The 22,309-nt window shown below is 43.0% G+C and overlaps 1 protein-coding gene across 12 annotated transcripts in view; it reads left to right on the forward strand.

The window, feature by feature from the left end:
• The window catches only part of tnikb (TRAF2 and NCK interacting kinase b), a 65,192-nt gene that overhangs the window by 6,891 nt on the left and 35,992 nt on the right, over positions 1–22,309 (forward strand). For all 12 annotated transcript variants that reach the window (XM_081601771.1, XM_081601759.1, XM_081601760.1 and 9 more), the window contains exon 2: positions 1,555–1,620. In XM_081601771.1, coding sequence (XP_081457897.1) covers positions 1,555–1,620 — 66 coding nt within the window. The remainder of the gene's footprint in view (positions 1–1,554; positions 1,621–22,309) is intronic.

Raw genomic sequence — 22,309 nt, forward strand, 5'->3', positions numbered from 1 at the left:
ACACACACACACACACACACACACACACACACACACACACACACAGGTACACCTTTAGATCTGCGTCTGTTTGGGGGATTTTATGGTTTTTAATCAACTTGGAAATAAGATTGTGAGTTTACCTGAGATGCTTTTTACCTGAGATATTTTATACCTGAGTTTCATCAGGCATGTTTAGAAAGAATCACTGTTTAGCTATTTGTTTTACCTTTGGTGTAGGAAATTTAATGCTTAATCTTGCTAAATTAACTGAAGTTAAAAGCTAAAAATATTGAACAACCATATTTTATCAATAAATTGATTCAGCCTTCAGTTAACCTCCTAAATGTGTTTTTTGAGTGTTTCTGCTTTTCTTTAATACCAACTTTCTGTCCTAGAAGCTGCAAAGCTGAAAACTAGCTTTAGCATCTAGCTATGGCTATTTAGCTTAGCTCTGCTAGGAAGCTAAGTTCCTGTTTTAAATTAAAATACTTGTTATTATTAATGATTTAAATCCTACATCTGCAGTTGTTTCAAAAAGCCTGGATGAAATTCATGAACATTTAAATGAAATTTTCTTTCTATTTTCACAAAGAAGAAAATGAAGAACTGTTAGCTTTAGCCGAGGCTAACAGCTAGCTTAAGCTGTGTCAACAGGTGTAGAGAATCAGGTTTAACAGATTAAAGTGTTTTTATGAGGAGGTAAAACAGAAGGAAGTTATTCTGTGTTTTTATGGCTTCATGTAGCCGATGTCGGATCCTGAGCAAAATGATTCAGAGGATTTGTTATAAAAACATTTTATTAAGCCAAAGAAGCCAAGAGATTAAAGGGAAAGTTTTGATTTAAATACTTTTGAATGCTGTTTATTTTACAACATAACCAGAAGACGGTTAATTATCACGGATTGATAAACTGATCAAACGTCTGAAAAGACGACAAGATGGCTGAAATGTAGCAACTTCTACTTTACACAAAACCTTCACTTGTATTTAGATTAAACTTTCTGAGTCATTTACATATAAAGTAGAAAACATTCATCTAACCTCATTCAGATGTTTTTTTCATAAAGTATGTTTCACAAACGACCTCTAGCGGAACAAGTCGCTAGTTATTAACTAGCGACTTGTTATTAGTCGCTAGTGACCAAATAGGCCTAAAAGGCAACAATTTATCATTGGGCCCCTTACGTGCATCGACTGCTGGAAACTTTTGGGTGGGAGGTTAGACTGAAACTGTTGAGGGGGGGCTCAACAGATTCAGATTTTTACCCAGGAAGCATTTCGGCTAAGCGACTTGAAACCTCCCTCCCTGGCGCCTCCAGATCCGAGCCCCCATCCGGCCCGGCTCGGGGGGCAGCCGCCCCCTCAGCCCCCCCCATAGCTCCGCGCCTGCAAACGACACAGAAAGTTGAGTTTTGAGGGGATTTGAACGTGTTGCAGAGTTTCCCCCCTGCAGGAACCGTGGTGCTGACAGGAAGGACCTTAAGGTGTGCAGCGGCGCTTTCATCACGGCGTGTTGGTGCGTGAAGGTCAGCCGGTTTCCCCTCGTCGCTCAGCTCTTCCTCTCTGTTTCAGGACCCGGCTGGGATCTTTGAGCTCGTCGAACTGGTTGGAAACGGCACCTATGGGCAGGTCTACAAGGTAAGACACGCAAACCTCAGCTTACCTGGACTCACTGTGCTTATTTGGTCTCCTCACTGGGGTTTTAAACATTTATTTAAATCAGTTCATGTAAAGGAATCACTAAACAAAAGGTTTTATAGTTTATATAACTCACTGTTTGCTCCTTATCCAGAGTTAATCCACATTTACTTTAGTAACTTTTCTGAATAATTGCGTATTTTTACTATGCTGTACTGTTTAATTTTACTATAAAGTATTTATTCTCTTACTTTAGTAAAATTTCTGTATTTTCTTCCCTCTGAATGAAAAACAAACATGTTTTAACCAGAAACTCACCAGATCAGAAACAGCTGCAGTTTTTATTGAATCAAACTGATTTGGAAACATTTTATTTTCTTATTTTTGTTCCTTATTGTCAATTTGCTTCTTAAAACACCAACATTTACACTTAACTTTATATTTTGGTCCTAATATTTGACGTAAAAGGAGCTGAAATTTAAAAAACAGATGCATTTCAGCTGAAGGTTTCAGTTCATGGAGTAAAACTGTTTTTAAAATAATTTAGAAAATTATGATGACGAAGCGAAAAGCAGCTGAATAAACTGATGTTTTGTTGCGTATTTAAAATATGTTTTAATAGTTTTCTGAATATATAATTTCATTTTTACGTGAAAAAGAGGCAGATGAAGGTTTATCCTCCTTTTCATTCACATATTTTTTACATGAACTGTTGATATTTACTACTGAGTGAATTTACAGCAGGTTAAAATGTATTTTTCTAGAATCCGTTTCTGTTTCCTCCTCTCTTCATCACGACTTCACATCACAGATAAACTCAGGTTGTTCTTGACAACCTGCCGGTTTATTTCTGTGGATTGTTTTACCTCCAAGGTAATTAACACGTCTGCTGGACGCGGCGAATCGATCTGACGTTTCCACAAGTTGACACCTCCTCTGCAGAAAATGATTGATGGGGCAGAATTAGCACAATCTGTGTGAGCTTGTAAAACACGATGAACACATGAACAGAGCCGGCTGAAGAGCCGGGCTGCAGCCGGGCTGCTCTTCGGCCGGATCTGGATTTTCTCCCTGATCTCAGGAAACCGATTCCTCTCCCTGCAGCTTCTGCTCTGGACGCACAAATTAGCTGTTAAAGATTCAGACACCAGCTTCACGTTTCCTGTTTTATTTTGAAAACCATCCAGCCGTTTATTTATTTAATTAGCAGAAGTTTGCAGCTGGGGGCTGCACAGTGGTGCAGTTGGTAGAGCTGTTGCCTTGCAGCAAGAAGGTTCTGGGTTCGATTCCCGGTCTTTCTGCATGGAGTCTCCATGTTCTCCCTGTGCATGGTGGGTTTTCTCCAGGTACTCCGGTTTCCTCCCACAGTCCAAAAACATGACTGTCAGGTTAATTGGTCTCTCCAAATTGTCCCTAGGTGTGAGTGTGTGTGTGCATGGTTGTGTGTCCTGTGTGTCTCTGTGTTGCCCTGCGACAGACTGGCGACCTGTCCAGGTGACCTGTCCAGGTGACCTGTCCAGGTGACCTGTCCAGGTGACCCCGCCTCTCGCCTGGAACGTTAGCTGGAGAGGCACCAGCAACCCTCCTGACCCCACTGAGGGACAAGGGTGAAAGAAAATGGATGGATGGATGGAAGTTTGCAGCTGGATCCGTTGATTTGAAGGGATTTGATTGAGCCGCTGCTGTCGTCACGGAGAGTTTTCTAAAAACCAGGAAAACGTGTTTTCTTTGAGTTTGACTGATCATGCTCCGCTGCTGCAAATCATCTTAGCCCTGATTAGCTTTCACCATCAGACTCTCCAAGCTAGAAGTTAATGGGAATTAATTAGCATTGTCCGTAATTATCCCAAATTAAATAATTTTATTTCCTGGAAACTTCACCACATGGCTTCTGTTTTCAGAAATTATAATGGATCTGAAGAGACGTAGAAATTTTGATGTCATTTTTTCTCAAACGTGATAAAAAAAAGGTGAAACAGAAACCGGATCAGGTTCTGGTGTCCCGCCTGTCCCTCCCCTCGGCTCCCTGGTTTTATTTAAACGCTGACGGCGCTGCGGCTTTGGAAAGAGGAAGAGACGTCCGCCTGGTGTTGCAGAGCAGCGAAGCGTTAAAATCGGTTAATTCAGGCGTGGAGTGAAGCGGCTGCGCAGGTTTCCTCTTAAAGAAACACCTTCAGGTGTTGGACCGGATAAGGAATCAGAGTTTATTATTCAATCAGTTTTATTGATCGAAATGCCGCCTTTATTTCAGCTCCCTGCGAAGGTTTTCTGTGACCACACTGTAAAAACGAGCAGGTTAAAGAAGATTCTCCTGCCGTTCATTCAGTGATTTAAACCACATCAGAAATATACACCTGGGCTGAGAAACTGGAAAATCCGACCTTCATTTGATAAGTAAACGCACCACAGACCAACAACACTCTTCGCTGTGGAAGTTTTTACCGACAGAAGGAGCGTAGCTGATTGGTATTATGATAAATACCAAATAAATAATAAATGATAATAATAAATAAATGATAATGTTGTTTTCAGACCATTTTCAACTAATAAAATGGTAATAATAATTCTCAAAGATCAACAAACTTTAAATGATTTTGCAGCTTAACCCTCAGTTTCCTTCATTCTGTTACGATCAGCGGCTGGAAAGTTTTGGTCTCCAGCTGAACCGAGAGTTCGGCACCATCAGGGATCAAAACCCCATCAGGAGCGTCTTCGTCCAGGCATCAGCGCGTCGCAGAGTGCGAACATCAGGATGTTCTTATCGGGAAACGAGAAGAAGAAGAAGAAGCTGCAGCCTCTGAGGTTTCCTTGGTGGCTGCAGCAGCTTCTTCTTTTCCTGAGCTGGACTCCATCAGCCGGGTCGTCCCGCCGCATGCAGAGGAAGTGCTGCCTTTACAATGACTCTGATGGATTTGCTGATAAATCCCCGTTTGCTCAAAGAGCGACCTTTCCTCTGTGGCCGCCCTGCAGCTAAAGACGAGCTCTCATCTCCTTCAGATTCCCGCTGAAAGGCTTTAATTTGGAGACAAACGTTCGGATGCTGCGACGCCACGGCCTTTTGTTCGCAGACAGGGAATCTTTTGTGATTCTACTTCCTGAAAACATCACAACATGTGACTCTTTCATGCAACCTGCAATTTCCAGGGTGATCTCACTGGGCGACGAAGGAACCAACAAATTACTGTCGGTTCCTCCTGAAGCCACAGCAAACGGGAACAAACGGGCCGTTTAGAGGGAATCGGGCCGTGGACGTTGTGACGACGTGACGTGTTTTTACCTCTGATCTCCACTGAACCACAGGTTGAATTAATTACAGGAGCCAGTGATGGTTGATCTGCTTCATATTTACCTTTTAAATTAAATCTAGTTGGTATTTCTAACCTTGTTAGCTTATGGTCTCCTTGGTAACTGCAGATTTTTGACCATTGTTTCATTATTGCTTTATCATTTTCTACATTTCTTCTGCCTTGAAATTGCAAACTTATTTGCAATGTGTGCAAAATATTTTTCCCTGTTAACCAAAACGATTGAATGTCACCATGTTTCCTACATAAATCTCATTTTGGCTCCAAACCGGGTTTTTCTAGACATGATCCTACAAACATAGAAAGCTTGGAGCAGGATTTTCTCGTAGATTTGTAATTTTAATCTAACGGTAATCTCTCATCTTCTTTTGAAATTCACATTTTTGCATTTGTTTTTTTTTGTAAAGCTTCTAAAATCATCCCAAACGTTTGAAAAGAACTCATGCAGTTGGTTTTTGTTTTTTTGGTGTCTGGAAAATGAGCCTTTCAAAAAACCTTACGGAATGTAGCGTCACCTAGCAACCAACCCGTTACCTAGCAACTCCAGCAGAATTCCATCCGTTACCTAGCAACCCAGCATGTCTGCTCAGCTGCTTTTACTGCTCTATGTGCTGTACAATGGCTGCTGGACAAGACCAGTGTCTTGTTGTTGACTTAGCATCCGGAAACCACTTGCTGCGTTCTTGTTTGTTGTACTGGAGGCTCCACTTCTGCTTTTCAGAGATGTACGGCTGTATAGTTGCCCGTCTGTTTTACACTCGTACGTGAAAATGGCTGCAAACGATGAGTTGGGGGGGGCGTGGCCAGCAGCCGCAGCAGCTTTTCTGGATTTAGAGTGAAAACTGCTCATTCTGAAAGGAGCGTAAAATAGATTCAAATGTCATCTAAGAATAATTTTGTGCAAAAAATGTAATAAATATGTTTTGTATAGGCCATAGACCGATCCTAACCGGTTCCAAGGAAGCATAATAGGTCAAATTTAAAGGAAGATTATTCGTGGCCAGTTGTGAGTGCAATCGTAGGGTCAATTATATACTTCCTGAAGTGAACGCAAACACATCATATTTATAAAATACAGGATTTCTATTAGACTCTTATTTAATGCTATGAATGTAATCAGCTCCACCAAAACACCAAAAGGTTTCATTTGCTTTGTTTCAGTAGCACTGGATGTGAGATTAGGACAAAACGTCCATGTAGGAATGTTTTCTCTAAATTGCTACATGTCGCCTCGCTGCACTCGCCTGCTTGTCCAGAATGGCATCAAATGAAGATGAAGAGCAACAATGTTTAGATCACTGCTAACTGGGTCAAGGCCGTTTTCTTCTCTACTCTGGTCCAACAAGCTTCGTTTAATAGCTTCATTATAACACCATGAAATCAGCTGTGGTTCATCTTTTAGGGCTAAAAAGGGAAGCTAATATGTTGTTACAATAATTTAACCGTAAACTCAGGTGGAAGTGGATCCGTTACTCTGTTGAAATCACATTTTTATAGTTCTTACTCAGCAAAGAATCTACATCTGAAGATAAAGTCAGTTGGATTTGAGACGTCAGGTTAACAGAATATGATTAGGACTAAAAAGCTAAAACTCAAATTCCTCCAAAACTAAAAACTCAACATAGCTGGACAGAGACAGTCGAATGAAACGGTTTCTGACTCGAGGCGAACGGCAGGATGAACAGAAATAATGAAAGGAATGCAGATGTTGAAACTACAAACCAGAGCAGGTACGTGTGGGCAGCAAAAACCGAAACCGGAAGAATAAAATCAACACGATAACAAACTGGGTTCAGAAAATACAAAAACTAAACTATCCAAGACATTCTGATAAAATCTGAGCGGAAGAAGTGAAACATGGCATAAACACGCAGAGAGACAGAAACTGTCGTGTCATTTATGATGCTGGGAGCTGGAAGAAGAAGAGAAGACAGAAGAAATGTAAAATAAAAAATAAAACCTAAACATTTTATCCTGAGCCCCTAATTCTGTCCTCCAGCATTTGGGGGCTCGTCCGGGATATTTACGTTTCACAGCCTGCAACAGAACCGTGATATAAGTTGTTTTGTTGGTTTTCACTCAAATCAAACACTATACAAGAAAGTAGACATTATTATTTAGCCCCATTTCGTTCTAGTTAACTGTAATTACAATAATAATTAGAATAAACTCACTGGTAGAAGTAACTGGACCACATGAACTGCCCACAGTAAAGTTCATGTTCTGACTGATTGCAGGAAGTTTTCATTCCTGAAACAACCTGATTCTGCAGCGGTCGGTCGGCTAAAGCAGGAGGTTTACAGACTTCATGGAGTCTGAGGGGGTTTTAGTCAAACTCTGTCAGGAGAACGAATCGTGTATTTTATGTGACATCAACGACTCGTTTCTGAAAACGTCTAAATAATAATAAGGTCCTTTGACACCAGCTCTGTTTGGGCTGTTTAGATCCAGTCCATTTGTCTTGTCAAAGTCCAGTTTGTTTGGGAAGGTGTGAATGCATAATCGGACCAAGAAAGTGAGCTTTGGTCTGCAGGGCATTCTGGGTAAACGCAACCAAAACAAACCTGCTAGCTTAGCGCTAGCAGGAGAAATGGCTCGTAGTCAAAAGAGAAATCCTCCAACCGCTAAAATCTGACGCCTCCTCATTTTTGTTTCCATTTGTTGAGGAAGGAAGTTGCGCTCAGTGTCTTCAGAGGTTTTTATGTAATTTCTTTCAGTGGTTTTTCGTGCAGCGCCCCCACAGGCGAGGAGGGGAACAGGTTTCTCATCAATCAGACCAAATTTATTGTTCTATCAGGCGTGAAAACACATTTAAAAACCCATCTTTGATCTGCATAAGAACCAAATTACATCCAAATCTACGGATTCTTTTTCTGAATCAGTAGATTTTAAAATGATAGTTCAGTAAAAAGCGTTTTATTCAAAGAAACCAGAGAAATGCCTCTTCTCTTCATGTGAACGAGTCGCTCCTGCAGTTGGCAGCGTGACGTCAGCCGTCGGTTTCTCTCGCTGAATTTATTGCGACCGACTCGTCGTCGTGACTTTGCTGGAGAATCCGTCTCCTCAGCAGCAGGAAGGACTCCTGTCTGCTCGATTTGGCCCAATTAAGAGTATTTCTCAAGCGCTTTGAAGCTTCTGAAGACGATCTATTTCCTCTTCTAAGAATAGATTCGTAGTAAAACAGCTTCCCTTTAAAGCTGCTTCTACCTCAGAGGCTGACGGATCATCTGACCTTCAGCGTCTCGCTGCAGAAACAGCATGAGGGAAGTAAAATCCCTCAGTGGGAGAAAACTGAGCTGAAGGCGGCTTTGTGTCTGGGCTGATTTCTGGATGTTTCATTCATTTCTGGACCTTCCGGAGACGACAGGTTCACACAACAGTTGGGATTAAGTTTCTGTGAACGATCACAACATTATTAGCTTCCGCCTGGAGAAACTGCTAAAAGATGTGAGCTGTGTGAGTCGTGTCGCACTGAAAGTTTCTGCTTTAAACAAATTATGCAACCAGAACCTGAGAGACTGTGAGGGAACCAGAGCGAGTGTAACTGGGTCTATATTAATAGTTTTATATTTCCACAAAATGTGTTATTTCATGTATCTGTCTGCTTCTACTTGACTGTTGCTGTGTTCCTCTGTGTCTACTATAAGGGGTTTGGTCCTCCAACTCCGCCTTATTTTCTTCTTCTTTTGTTCAGGGTCCTCCAGGACTATTATAAATATTAAGTTATTAATTTCCTCTCCCCTTTTGTTATTCGTTCCACTGGGGAGAGGCAAGTTTTATAATCTATTGTAATCCTTTCATTTATATTGTTCAAATGTTTATTTTTCCTTCTGTATTAATGATAAGTGTTTGGATATTTTCATTTGAGTTGCTATTACACCTTTATATCATTTGATGCATGCTAACTATTATTTTGTATAGATCGGGTTGGAGAACTGGAGCACATGCTAGGTGCTAATGCTAATATCTCCCGATTGACAGGTACGTTAGCGGGGCCCTTTTGTTATTCGTTCCACTGGGGAGAGATCGGGTTGGAGAACTGGAGCACATGCTAGGTGCTAATGCTAATATCTCCCGATTGACAGATTAAATAAACGGAGACCGCCTCCAATCCCAGACTTGATGTCTTGTGGTTTGTCTGATCACCACACAACACACACAACGCAGAAATCCACCGGTCACACTTGGTGCCGTTCGACCCGAGACATCTCCGATCGAGTCTGCAGTCAGCGCTCTCCAGTCCAGCGGACCTGTGACGATCTCTGGCTGGCTCCTGGCTCCACGCTGCGCCGCTGGAGCCTCTTTGCCCTGGGTGCGGTCTTTCAGGTCTAATACTACCCATTTTTGGCGCAAGCCGCTCGGAATCGACAAATAAAAAAAAACAAAACAGAACAATAAGTTTTCCATTAAAAGCAGTTTTTTTCTTTTCTTTTTTTTTCTCCTTTCTTTCCGCATTTGTTCTGGATGTGTGAATTTTTTAAAAAAAATCGTTATTCTAATTTTTTTTATTTTATTTTATTTTATTCATCTTATCTGTATGCTTTGCTACAATTCTCAGACATGTCTTATGCAAATCTGCCTGAACTTGAATATGTTGGAAGCAGTGTCAGTTTTGGTCCAGCAAAAAATTCACACAATGCTTCACTGTGTTTTGGGAGGGGTAGGCCTGTGGCACCTGGTCACAATGAATGCACAGTTGACCAGTCTGCGATAAATCCAACGTTTGTACCTGTTGCAAACTCCACTCCAGTTCCTCTGGTTGATTCACAGTCTACACATGTTGCACAAGAGGCACTCAGTGGTTTAATATCTGACCTGGCAAAACAAATTGGAGATAATATTACAGCTAACTTGTGCACCATGCAACAGGCCAGCCACTCCCGGGAGTACCCTGCTAATAACGGGTCTCCTACTCTACTGGAGTCCCCCCATGTTAAGGTTGTGGTGCAGTCTGAAGCCAAAGCCCCTCCGTTCTTCAGAGGTGACAATAGTGACACATTTTCCATTCAAGAATGGGAGGATCTGATGAGGTGTTACCTATCTAGGGCTAACTGTGAGACACCAGAAGAACAATATGGGCTCCTGATGTCGAGATTAACAGGCAAAGCCCGTGATATGGTGAAAGTCTCTTTGCGGTGCCGCCCTGAACTGTGTGGAGGTGGGTTAATTAATGCTGTGTTTGATGTCTTGAAGCACCACTTCAGTGAACTCACATGTTCCAACTTGCCAATGAGAGACTTTTATGGTACTGTTCCAAAGGCTGGTGAGGATGCTATGGACTATTGGATCCGTCTTAATAAGTCCATTGATGCTGTGGTTGAGTGCCTCCGCAGGCGCGGTAAATGTGTGGAGGACCCTAATGCAGAGGTTGTGATGATGTTTATCAGCCACTGTCCTGACCCCACCCTTTCCTTGTCATTTCAAATGAAACCACCAGAACAGTGGACGGCAGCTGAGGTCCAGCAGCGCCTGGATGATCGTGTGAGGAAGGTCAAGGGCTTAGTGGCAAATACACAGGCTGTTGACTGTGCCGACACATCACAAAACCTTATGACAACCCAGCAGCCCACTGAGGTGTCCAGTGTTATTGCTACCGAACCTGTTACTCAACAGATGGTGACCATGTTTGACAAGGTTCTCTCTCTGTGTAATGCGTCACTGGCTACCGGTCAACAGACAGCGGGTCGATCTCAGGTTCCTCGACGCATACAGCCCCGAGGATGTCGAGTCTGTGGATCCAGCGAACACTCCACACATTCACATTGCAGACTATTCAGGTTATGTCTTCACTGTTTTGAGCCAGGACATGTGAAACGTGACTGCAGGCAGGCAATGGGACAGAGATCCTCAAATGCTGCTTCACATGTTGATTTAAACTGACCAGCCTGTGTGATGAGAGGGGCAGCATGGGCATTGTAAACAACACCCTCACAAATTCTGGTAATCCACACTCTGTGTATGTTGACTGTTGTAAAAGCTTCCCCGAAGAGAAAACAATAATTTTGGTTGGGTCACAAAGAGTTCAGGAAGCTAGTGAGTTGTTTTATGCTCCTGTGTCGATTGGTGGCCAGACGTCACTGAGAGGGATGCTGGACTCGGGCAGCATGTCATGTACACTTAGTGAAATGGGAGAGGCTAAGTTGAGAGCGGCAGGTGTTGTCCTGTCTCCACAACCTGTCCCTGAAAAAGTTGTCCTTGTTGGTTGTGGTGGACTCATTACACGACCTAAATGCATTTATGAGCTGAACATAGAGCTCTACGGTCTTAAGTGTCTAGTGCCAATGTTCCTTGTCCCTGGTCAGAGGGATGAGTTGATTATTGGCACAAATGTGCTTCGACCAGTAATCCAGAAGATGAAATCTGATGGGAAATACTGGGAGATGGTGTCCTCTCATACAACTGACCCTGATTGTGAACAGTTCCTCCAGTTGCTGAGTTGCACCTCTCGGTGGCTGAGCCCAGAGGTACCCGATAAGGTGGGTACTGTGACATTGCAGCAAGCCGTTACATTGCTGCCTCGAAAGGAATACATTGTTTGGGGAAGGCTTCCTCCCTCTGCTCCTGTGTCACCTGGGAGCACTGTCGTTGTAGAACCAACTTCAGCTCGCTCCACACCGAAAAACATCTTGGTTGGTCGGGTTATTACACCGATGTGGGGTGATCGTTGGGTTCCCATGAAGGTTCTTAATCCCACTGATAAACCTCTTATATTGCGCCGCAATAGTAAGTTGGCTGATGTGTTCCCATGTGTGGCCGTTGAGGACTTTCCTGTCACTCCGGGCCCATGCATGGTGCAGTCAAGCCAGGCTACTTCCTCATTCTCTCTGGGATGTGAATCATCAGATCCTGTGCAGATGCTAAAGGACTGTGGACTTGGTGACGTGGACTTAGAGGGTTGTGAAGTGTCCGATGAGTGGAGGAGGAAGCTGGCTGATCTGTTGTTGAGCTTCCAGGATGTGTTCTCCAAGGACCATTTGGACTGTGGGGAAGCAAAAGGGTTTGTCCATCGGATCCATCTATCTGACGCTCGCCCCTTCAGGTTGCCTTTCTGCAGGGTGCCCCCAGCGCAATATCAAGTGTTAAGAGAAGTGTTATCAGAGATGGAGTTGAAAGGCATAATCAGTAAGTCGATCAGTGAATATGCTTCACCCTTGGTGTTGGTGTGGAAGAAGAATGGCGACTTGAGAATATGTACTGATTTCCGTTGGCTTAACGCTAGGACAGTTAAAGATGCACATCCACTGCCCCACCAAGCTGATTGTCTTGCTGCCCTGGGCGGGAATGCCTTCTTCAGCACCATGGATCTGACCTCTGGGTTTTACAACGTGCCTCTGCATGAGTCCGACAGACGTTTCACGGCCTTCACTACACCACTTGGCCTATACGAGTATAACCGTCTCCCTCAAGGTCTCTGTAACAGTCCTGCATCGTTCATGCGCATGATGCTTAGTATCTTTGGTGACTTAAACTTCTCCAGTCTCCTCTGCTATTTGGATGACCTGTTGGTGTTCGCGTCTTCTGAAGAGGAGTCGTTGAACCGTTTGAGGGTTGTATTCTCCCGGCTGCGGTCCAGCAACTTGAAACTCTCTCAGAAAAAGTGTCACTTCCTGAGACGGTCTGTGGCATTTCTTGGACATGTTGTGAGTGCATCTGGTGTCTCTGTTGATGAGGAGAAGGTGAGAGTAATAACTGGCTTCACAAAGGCAGATCTAATGGAGGCTGATGGTCACACTCCCTCTCAGCAGAAGGTTAGATCATTTCTTGGGATGGTAATATTTTACCAACATTTCATCCCTGCATGTTCTCGTATTGCCAAACCACTTTTTGCCTTGACTGCAGGCCAGAAGAGGAGACACAAGGGCATCAGTCATCATGTGAGACCTGGGGCGTTCAGGAAACTGACACCACTTGATTGGACCCCTGAGTGTGAGGCAGCCTTTGTGCAGTTGAAACATGCACTCCTCAATTCTGTGGTTTTGGCACACCCGGATTTTGACAGGCCTTTCATCCTTTCCACAGATGCTTCCACTGATGGTCTGGGTGCTGTTCTTTCTCAGGTACCGGTGGGTGAGGAGAGGGCACGACCAGTTGCTTTTGCTAGCAAGTCTCTCAGTCGTAGCCAAGCCAAGTACCCCGCTCACAGACTTGAGTTTTTGGCTCTTAAATGGGCAGTGTGTGATAAATTCAGTCACTGGCTCAAGGGTCATATATTCACTGTTTGGACCGACAATAACCCTCTCACGTATATTCTGACCAAGCCAAAGTTGGATGCTTGTGAGCAACGCTGGGTCTCCAAGCTTTCTCCATACACCTTTGACATCAAGTATGTTCCGGGCAGGTTGAATATTGTGGCGGATGCTCTGAGCAGAGGACCATTTGTCAAGTCACTGGCTGAACGTGTGCTGGCAGAACCCTATGCTGAGCTATTGAAGCAGGCCTGTGATGTGAAGGATGAGTCTGTGCAGGCAGCTTTTCATCTGACTTGCCACCCCCAGTCTTTGGTTGACTTACCGTTCTCAACGGCTGTCAATGTCTCCATGTCTGACGATGATGTCTCTTCGGTGTTATCATCCATCAGCAACTGGGAAGTGGCGCCTAGACACCGTGCCACGTCCCTAGCTGACCACTTGCCATCAGTTGTTGTTTCTAATGTTGATGCTTCCTCTGTGCTATCCAAGGCGGAGCTTCAGTCTCAACAGGAGCGTGATGCCACGCTTTCCAGGGTTCTCCATTATGTGACCAGGAAGCGGAGGCCTTCTAGACGTGAACGCCACAACGAGTGTCAGCAGACCGTGAAACTTTTGAAGCAGTGGGATAGACTTGTGCTTTTGGATGGGATTATTTACCGTGTCACAAAAGATCCCTTGACGAAACACAAGCGCTTCCAGTTTGTCGTACCAGAGTCCCTTCGGTCAGTGGTACTTTCTGGCATACATGACAACGCCGGTCACCAAGGCCAGCCGCGCACTTTGTCGCTGGCTCGTCAACGCTTTTTTTGGTTTGATATGGACAAGGATGTGCGTAACTATGTAAGGCAGTGTTCAAGATGTGTTCTCAGTAAGACCCCTGAGCCAGCTGCCAGGGCACCACTGGAGAGTATAGAGACCTGTGCTCCTCTTGAGTTAGTGTGCATTGATTTCTGGTCAGCTGAAGACAGTCACAACAAGTCTGTGGATGTGCTTGTAATCACTGACCACTTTACTAAGTTGGCACATGCCTTCACCTGTCATGACCAGTCAGCTAAGAGTGTGGCAAAGAAGCTGTGGGAGGGTTTCTTCTGCATATATGGTTTCCCTCAGCGCATACACTCTGACCAGGGCCCAAGCTTTGAGAGTGAGTTGGTGGCAGAATTATTGGATATGGGTGGGATTCTGAAATCACACACTACGCCCTACCACCCCATGGGCAATGGCATTACGGAGAGGTTTAACCGAACTTTGGGGAGCATGTTGAGATCTCTGCCTCCTAGAGTGAAGCAGAAGTGGCCACAAATGATTCAGTCGATGACATTTGTGTACAATTGTACTGTACATGAAACGACTGGGTTTGCACCTTTTTACCTGATGTTTGGACGGGTCCCACGGTTACCGGTTGATCTCATTTTCAAGAGTGTTCTTCGTGATGACACAGTTTGTGATTACAATGCCTATGTCAAGTCACTCATGGATGATTTACATTCTGCTATGGCCCTGGCTCAAGAACACAGTGCTTCTGAGCAGAGACATCAATCAAGGCAGTACAACAAAAGGGTCAGGGGCTTACCTCTGTTGGTGGGGGACCGGGTGCTGTTGGCAAACAAGGGCGCGAGAGGGAAACGTAAGCTGTCAGATAAATGGGAGTCTACAGTTTTTGAGGTGGTCGCTTCTAAACCCGGCCTCAACGTTTATAAGATCAGGGATTCGACAGGACGTGAAAAGACAGTTCATCGCAACCTCCTACTCCAGGTCAACTTCTTGCCTTTGGACCCTTCATTGGGTGAGCAGCACTCTGTTAGTTTTGTTGCTGCCCCTGGGGAGCCCGATACCTCTACCTCGGAAAGAGGAGCTGACACCCTTGTGCCTGGTATGCCTCCTTGTGCCAGTGAGTCTGCAGAAGCCCGTACGGCATCCTGGGTTCAGGCACAGTCGTCATGTGGGAGCGAAGACTTACCCTCTTCTGATGGGAAGTCTTCTGCCCCCCTTGGGTGGGCTGGTGCAGGTGCTCCCTCAATCCCTTCCATTGAGTCACATAGTCATCCAAGGGACTTGAATGACCTTCAGGGATTAGGTCACAGAGTGACTACGCGTCTTGGCAGGATTATTAAGCCAGTGTGTAGGTTGATTGAGTCTATGGCCCAGATTGAGTCTGTTTTGGAGAGTCAAAAAGTTAAACCTCCTATTACGGCTGTGTAATTTTTTATTTTTTTCTCTCATTTGTTTGTTTGTTTTTCCCAGTACTTCATCTTTGGTCACCTGATTGTTATGCTTCTAGGCAAGTGTTTTGTTGAGTACGTGGATGGCATGTGCACGATTTTATTTCTGAATATTGTCATTGGCCAAAACGGTGTGGTGTATAGGGCACCGCATCCTGTCTGATAGGTTTCTGTCACCTCTTAATCTTTTACTAGATGGCTCTTCTGCCGACTTTATCAGTTGGCTGTGGTGATTTTTGGCCTGTGTTGAATGGTTTTTGTTTGTTTGTTTGTCTATTTTCCTTATGGTTTTATAATTTTGTGTAAATCTAGGGGGGTGAATGTAACTGGGTCTATATTAATAGTTTTATATTTCCACAAAATGTGTTATTTCATGTATCTGTCTGCTTCTACTTGACTGTTGCTGTGTTCCTCTGTGTCTACTATAAGGGGTTTGGTCCTCCAACTCCGCCTTATTTTCTTCTTCTTTTGTTCAGGGTCCTCCAGGACTATTATAAATATTAAGTTATTAATTTCCTCTCCCCTTTTGTTATTCGTTCCACTGGGGAGAGGCAAGTTTTATAATCTATTGTAATCCTTTCATTTATATTGTTCAAATGTTTATTTTTCCTTCTGTATTAATGATAAGTGTTTGGATATTTTCATTTGAGTTGCTATTACACCTTTATATCATTTGATGCATGCTAACTATTATTTTGTATAGATCGGGTTGGAGAACTGGAGCACATGCTAGGTGCTAATGCTAATATCTCCCGATTGACAGATTAAATAAACGGAGACCGCCTCCAATCCCAGACTTGATGTCTTGTGGTTTGTCTGATCACCACACAACACACACAACGCAGAAATCCACCGGTCACACGAGGTGAGCTCAGGCAGATTCCTGGGAATTTATGGAGCCTGGACTGAAACAATCCTGATGCAAACTGAGAAAAATAAAAGCAGAGTGTGATTCATCTGTGAAGTATTTTTAAATCACTGCCTGTTTTTCAAACACTCATTAATCATTCCCTTCCAGACACAAGTACAAACAAAGTTCAGCTCAAGTTTCCTGCAGTTTCTGCTGATTCCTGCTCCAACTTGATGCCGATTAGGTTTTTATTTTAACAGGAAATGAGATTTTCACCTGAATATCTGCAAGAAAATAAATATTTCTACTCTTGTCTTAAACTGGAAAGCGTGAAGAAATTTAAAACAATTTAATAGATTAAACTACATGGTTTGTTTCGTCCATCCTTCCAACATTTAGCTAAGCTATGAACAGTACTTGCGTTAGCTTTGGAGAGGCTAACAGCTAGCATGCCTCAGCTAACCCACGATTTGTACTTTGTTCTTTAAGGAAAACGTTTTAAGAAAACGATTGGTATATAATATCTGTACGCAACATGACTTTACATGTTTACTGTAATCCAACATGACATCAGCCGTAAACATGCTGACGCTAACAGAGCTAATGCTAGCGTCAGTCGGCTAACGGCTAATTTCCACCTCGTCTGTCAAAACCTTAACGTTCATTAATTAGCTCCCATTTAAACATGTCAATGTTTAAACTAGATTATTCTACACTAAAATCAGAATATTTAAAACCTAGCTTGTGATTTGTGAACGTTCATTAATTGGCCTCTCAGCCTGTTTTAACGTCTGTCAGTAATCATGTCTGGGTGTGAAATATTTATTTTATTGCAGTTAATTCATAATTTAATACCGGGGGAAAATTATAATTTCCCTGAACTCTTGAAATCATAATTCAAAAACTGGGTTTTGGATTTACTCAGAACGTCTTTGTGTAATAATAAAACATTTAACTTTTCTGGCTCCAGCCTGTTTGCTCTTACACTGCTCTGTATTTATGTTGAAAATAGTAGCTTTTACAAATATGTGCAAAACTTAGTCAATTATAGTGTAAAACAAACATAATTTTACAATTGTAGTGTTTCCTCTAAAAAACAAATGCAGTTGAAATGAAGTTTATTCATGTGATGAGTCGTCGTTTCTATCCACTTCCTGTTGTCGTCTTCTTTGTGGTTTTTTCCAGTAGTAACATCCTGTTGTTGATCATGCGCCTGGTGTGATGAGGAAACTGTTTCCACTGCAGTTCTGTGAAATAAACCCACCTCATCCTAGAACCCAAACGTTTTATTGAAAAACTAGAGTTTCTTTCAAAATTTATGCTTTTCTGTTGATCAAATTTATTCTCAAAATGTCAAATTGTGAAATTTAAAGGTAAATGGAAACGTAGTGAATCTGAATTGATCCCCTGGAAAAACCTAAAAGGCCTGTTAGTTTTTAACCGCTACAAACTTTGAACCATATTTTAGAAACGATGCAAACGCTCCTGATATCTGAGAAGTAAAAACATGCAAATGTTGCTCCGGGCCGGAACCGGAGAGAAACCCAGACATGCAGAACATTAATCACAGGCTGGTCTTTGTTCCCGGGCGAACGTCATGCAAAACGCTTCACCTGGACAGGGAAGCTGTTCCTCTGCCAGACCTTATTAAAACAGCAGAAATGTATTTTTAAAGCCGCCGGTGCCGTGATGCTCCAGCTGATGTTCTGATGAGTCCGCACCTTTTTCAGGTTCTCAAAGCCGGAGAACCTGCTGACGGAGACGCCTTTCTGCTGCTATTCTCAGCTGAACTTTCTGAAATGCCAGTTTGGTGGTTTTAGACGAGGCGTGAAGCAGCGACACGCAGAGACGTTCATAGCTGGTCCCAGGGGCGGAGCTGTGGGGGGGGGGGCTGGGGAGGCGGCAGCCCCCCGGGCTGGATGGGGGCCCGGGTCTGGAGGTGCCAGGGAGGAATGGTTTCAAGTCGCTTAAATGTCTGATTATAGATGGAGAAAGTGCGCCCTTGCCTGTTCAGAAAGGTGCATTTAATGTTGAACTTACCTTCTCCAATGGAATATATACTAGTAAGTCCCAGTGGCTGTTTCACTCACGGTTTAGCCGAAATGCTTCCTGGGTAAAAATCTGAACCCAGGAAACTGAAACTGTTGAGCCCCCGACGTTCATGACTGGTCCAACACTCAGATCTACGAATCCAAAATCCAATTTACAAGCTCTTATTTAAAGGCTTTTAATTATGCTTCTACAATTCAGAAATAAAAACTAAATAATTTTTTATATAAGGTCACATTCTTAAAATTTAAATGTTTACTTTAGTCTTTTCAGATTAAAATTCTCTTTTCTTCCACACTCTTGTAAAAATGTTCTTTTCCCATTTTCTTTTCATTTGTAAAAATCTGGCCTTGAATTTTCATTTTCAGTATTTTCTCTATTTTCCGATAGTTTTCAGTCTTTTCAAAGTGTAGAAGAAGAGAATCTGGGCCTGTTGTGCCATGAGGAGCTCATTACTGCCCCCTATCAGAGAAACTCGATATGTCACACATTCATTAAACATATTAGACTGTGGAACGTCAGCATATGAAGAACGCGTCTAGTTAAACTAACTTGTGATGTCACAAGTGGACCATCCTGCAAAAAGCTGTTCGCTAACGACGACTAGCATTGGCTTTAGCTGTAACGTTGTCAACATAACAAGCTAAATCTTAAATGTAAGCCTGATGTATAGAAGAAAAAGGGAAGCAGCACAAAACTACAGCAACTAGATACGAAGGTCAAGAAAGCGTTTTAATCAGAAAACGATAGCGAGGGAGACGGAAGTAGCTAGCGCGACCTTGACGACCTCAACCTTAAGAAGAGTTTTCTTCTTTCCATCGTTGTGAGCAGGATCTCCAGGAGTAAACAACAACAAAATAACGCAGAAAAACCACTGAAGACCAACTCAAAACCACTCGTACTCCTCCTTTCTCCTACGCTACACACAAACTCGTTCCCATAGCAACTGACAACAACCCAACGTGTTTCAGGATTCAACACCGAAAAACACTCAAACATTTCCAACACAAAGAACATCCAGTCGTTACAGTTTTATGGATGTTAATTTTGCGATTATTAATAAAACATCACTGTGGTGGATTAGCTACCGTTAGCTAAATCAGCTAATCTAGCACTGCAGCGGTTGACTAGTTAATTTAAACACCTGCTCCACCGATGAATGTGAATGGAGACGGACACAGTCTACATGTTAAGGTTTTCAAGCTAGCATCACTGACTTACTTCCCTCTCCCTCTGTGTTTTTTAAATTAAAACTGTTTCCTAATGTTATTATCTAGTTGTTGTTGTTGTGTTGACTATTAGTAGCACGGCACTGTGTCCCTTTTTATTTTATATATCAGCTGTAGCTTATCATCTAAGCTTTAGCTTCAGCAGTTTAACAGCTAGCATCAATGCTAGTCATGGTCCGTCAGCAGCTTTTTGTGGGATCTGCTGCACATGACGTCGCGCTGCAACATGTCTGTAAGACAACAGCAACAAGCATTTCTTTCACTTTGTGTGACACAGCGCCCCCTGAGGTGATTCACTGTACTGCACTGCCTGGTTTTGACAGTTAAAATATCAGTACCAATCTATTTTAACTTAGAGCGTACAGGTTGGTTTTCTCTGATGCATCTTCCTCGTCATGAAGCTGAACCCGGCTGGTGTCGCTCCGACCCGCCTCCATGTGCCCGGGCTTGTGTCTGGGTCAGGAATGTTCGGCATGCCTGGATCCGGACCTGAGGTGTGTTTTTATGCCTCAGGCGGCCGCAGAGCCACCCTCCTCCCCCGTTCTCACCCCGGCTCCATCTTTATCGCTGCATATAGACAGACACTCTCCTTTGCCTTAATCTCAGCCACACACACACACACACACACACACACACACACTGGGAGCTGAGCGTCACCTCTGGGAGATAGTCTGGCCGTTCGGCGTGTCGGGGGAAAAGCGATAGCAAAACAAAGAGGCTCTCTGAGATATCATCGCTTCCTCTCATCTGGCCGGCGTTGCCTTATCTGCCGCTCCTTTTATTGCTTCATCGCGGCATCGGATCGCTGCCATTTGTCCTGCAGTCACAGCCGCGCTTCACACACTTAACCTGCGGCCGCAGGAGTCGCTTCACACACACACCTGGGTGAGAAAATCCCTCCCAAATCCACAGCCAGCCCAGGTGTGTCACCCGCTTTCTGTTTGAGAGACAAACAGTTATGACGTCATCAACGATCTGGAAGGTTTTATGGTTTCTGCATTTAGCTCATCATGATGAATCGATTATTTAACTAATTTACTAATCAAATAATTAACTGGAGCATACACAGTAAACATGCTGGTGTTGATTTAACACCCAAAAGTGTCTATTTGTGTCCAACTCAGCTGGTGTTAAAGTAACACTTTGAAAGTGTTAAAATATTGACACCCATTTTTTTGTTATCATTGGTCTATAAAACTGAAATGGGTTTAAGAAAAGTTAAACTTTCCATTTCTGCTCATTCTTTTGAATATTTTCCACTGGATTTGATTGTTATTGACACCTTGTGGGTCAATTATTTACTTTTTTAACACCACATTATGTTTTGTGATCAACACTACACCGGTGTTACTTTTAGTATATTTTAACACCAGCACCGGTGTAAATGTTAATGTGACTCTGTGTTGTTGAATTTAACACCAGCTGACTTGGACACATAAAGACACTTTTGGGTGTTAATTCAACACCAGCATTTTAAAAGGCCATTTACTGAAACAAGAGAAATAATTAAACCAAAACAAATCTAAACATTTTCCATTTAAGATAAAATAAAAACTTTTTGTCTCAGTTCTCCTAAAGTAACAATTTTAGATTCACCTGTAAAAATCTCTGTAAAAATTAATCACCTGAACCAGTTATTAATCAATAAATAATCAACATCAGCGTCTCTTAATGTATTTAAAATATTGTATAAAAACATTTCATCGGTTACATGAAAAATGTGCAAATGTTTAGTTTTCTTATCCATTTGATCTATTAATTGTTAGAATAATCAATAGAGTTATTGATTCATAAATAATCATTTGTTGCAGACAATATTTTTTTTTTATATTTATGTAATTTTCCTGTGATCCAGATCAATAATTTTCCAGACATTTTTTCCACTTATTTCTGTCCATATCTTCAATGTTTTCTCGTTTTTCAGCTCCAGTCTATGAATCCGGAGACGTTTTCACTTTTAGCTCATTCAGTTTGTTCTGCTGGTTTTGGTTCTGCACTGCAAAAACACAAAATCTTACAAGGGTTTTGTCTGGTTTCCAGTTCAAATATCTCAGTTTGCTTGAAATTAAAGAAAAATTACTGAAAAGGAAAAAGAGGAGCAGAATAAATGTGGTTGGTTTAACTTTAACTTCCTGAACATTTTGTTCGCCTCCTGCTGTGATTTTGCTGAACTTCTTTGTTGTTCATTCTTTTGTGATTCCTTTCGTTCACACCTGTTAGTCCGGTTGAGTCAGTTAGATTGGTGAACGAACCAACTGAACTCTTTGACCACCTGTTCCCCTCCTGGCCTGTGGGGGCGCTGCACCGAGAACCACTGAAGGAAACGACACAAAAACCTCTGAGCGCAACTTCCTGCAAATGGAAACGAAATGCAGGCGTCAGATTTTAGCTGTTGGAGGATTCACGAACAAACCGTGAGCCATTTCTGCTGCTAGCGCTAGGCTAGCACGTTAGCTTTGGTTGTATTTACCCAGAATGCCCTGCGCTGTAGTCCACTTCCTGCTTTTGGAGCGGTCTCCGGTCTGCTTGGTGTTCACATTCAAACCAAACCAGAGTTCACTTCAACCGAACCCAGACTGGGATTGGAGGCGGTCCGGAGTCCGATTAGCGTTCACACCTCCACAAATTGAACCGGACTTTGACTAGGCAGCCTGACTGGAGTTAAATCAAACTATGGAGATTTAATAGTCCTCATGTTGGATGCATCAGCTCCCTGCAGGACTTACTGGTTTGTCTTTTTTTTGCTCTTTCTGTTTCATTCATTCCAGTCGTTTAGTTCTGGACTGTTCATCTGGTTCTGGTTCTGGTTCCGTAGGCCCGTTTATTCCCGGATCGGTTCAACCGG

The sequence above is a fragment of the Poecilia reticulata genome, chromosome 20 (assembly GCF_904066995.2).
Source record: "Poecilia reticulata chromosome 20, P_reticulata-male-v2, whole genome shotgun sequence".
NCBI lineage: Eukaryota > Metazoa > Chordata > Actinopteri > Cyprinodontiformes > Poeciliidae > Poecilia > Poecilia reticulata.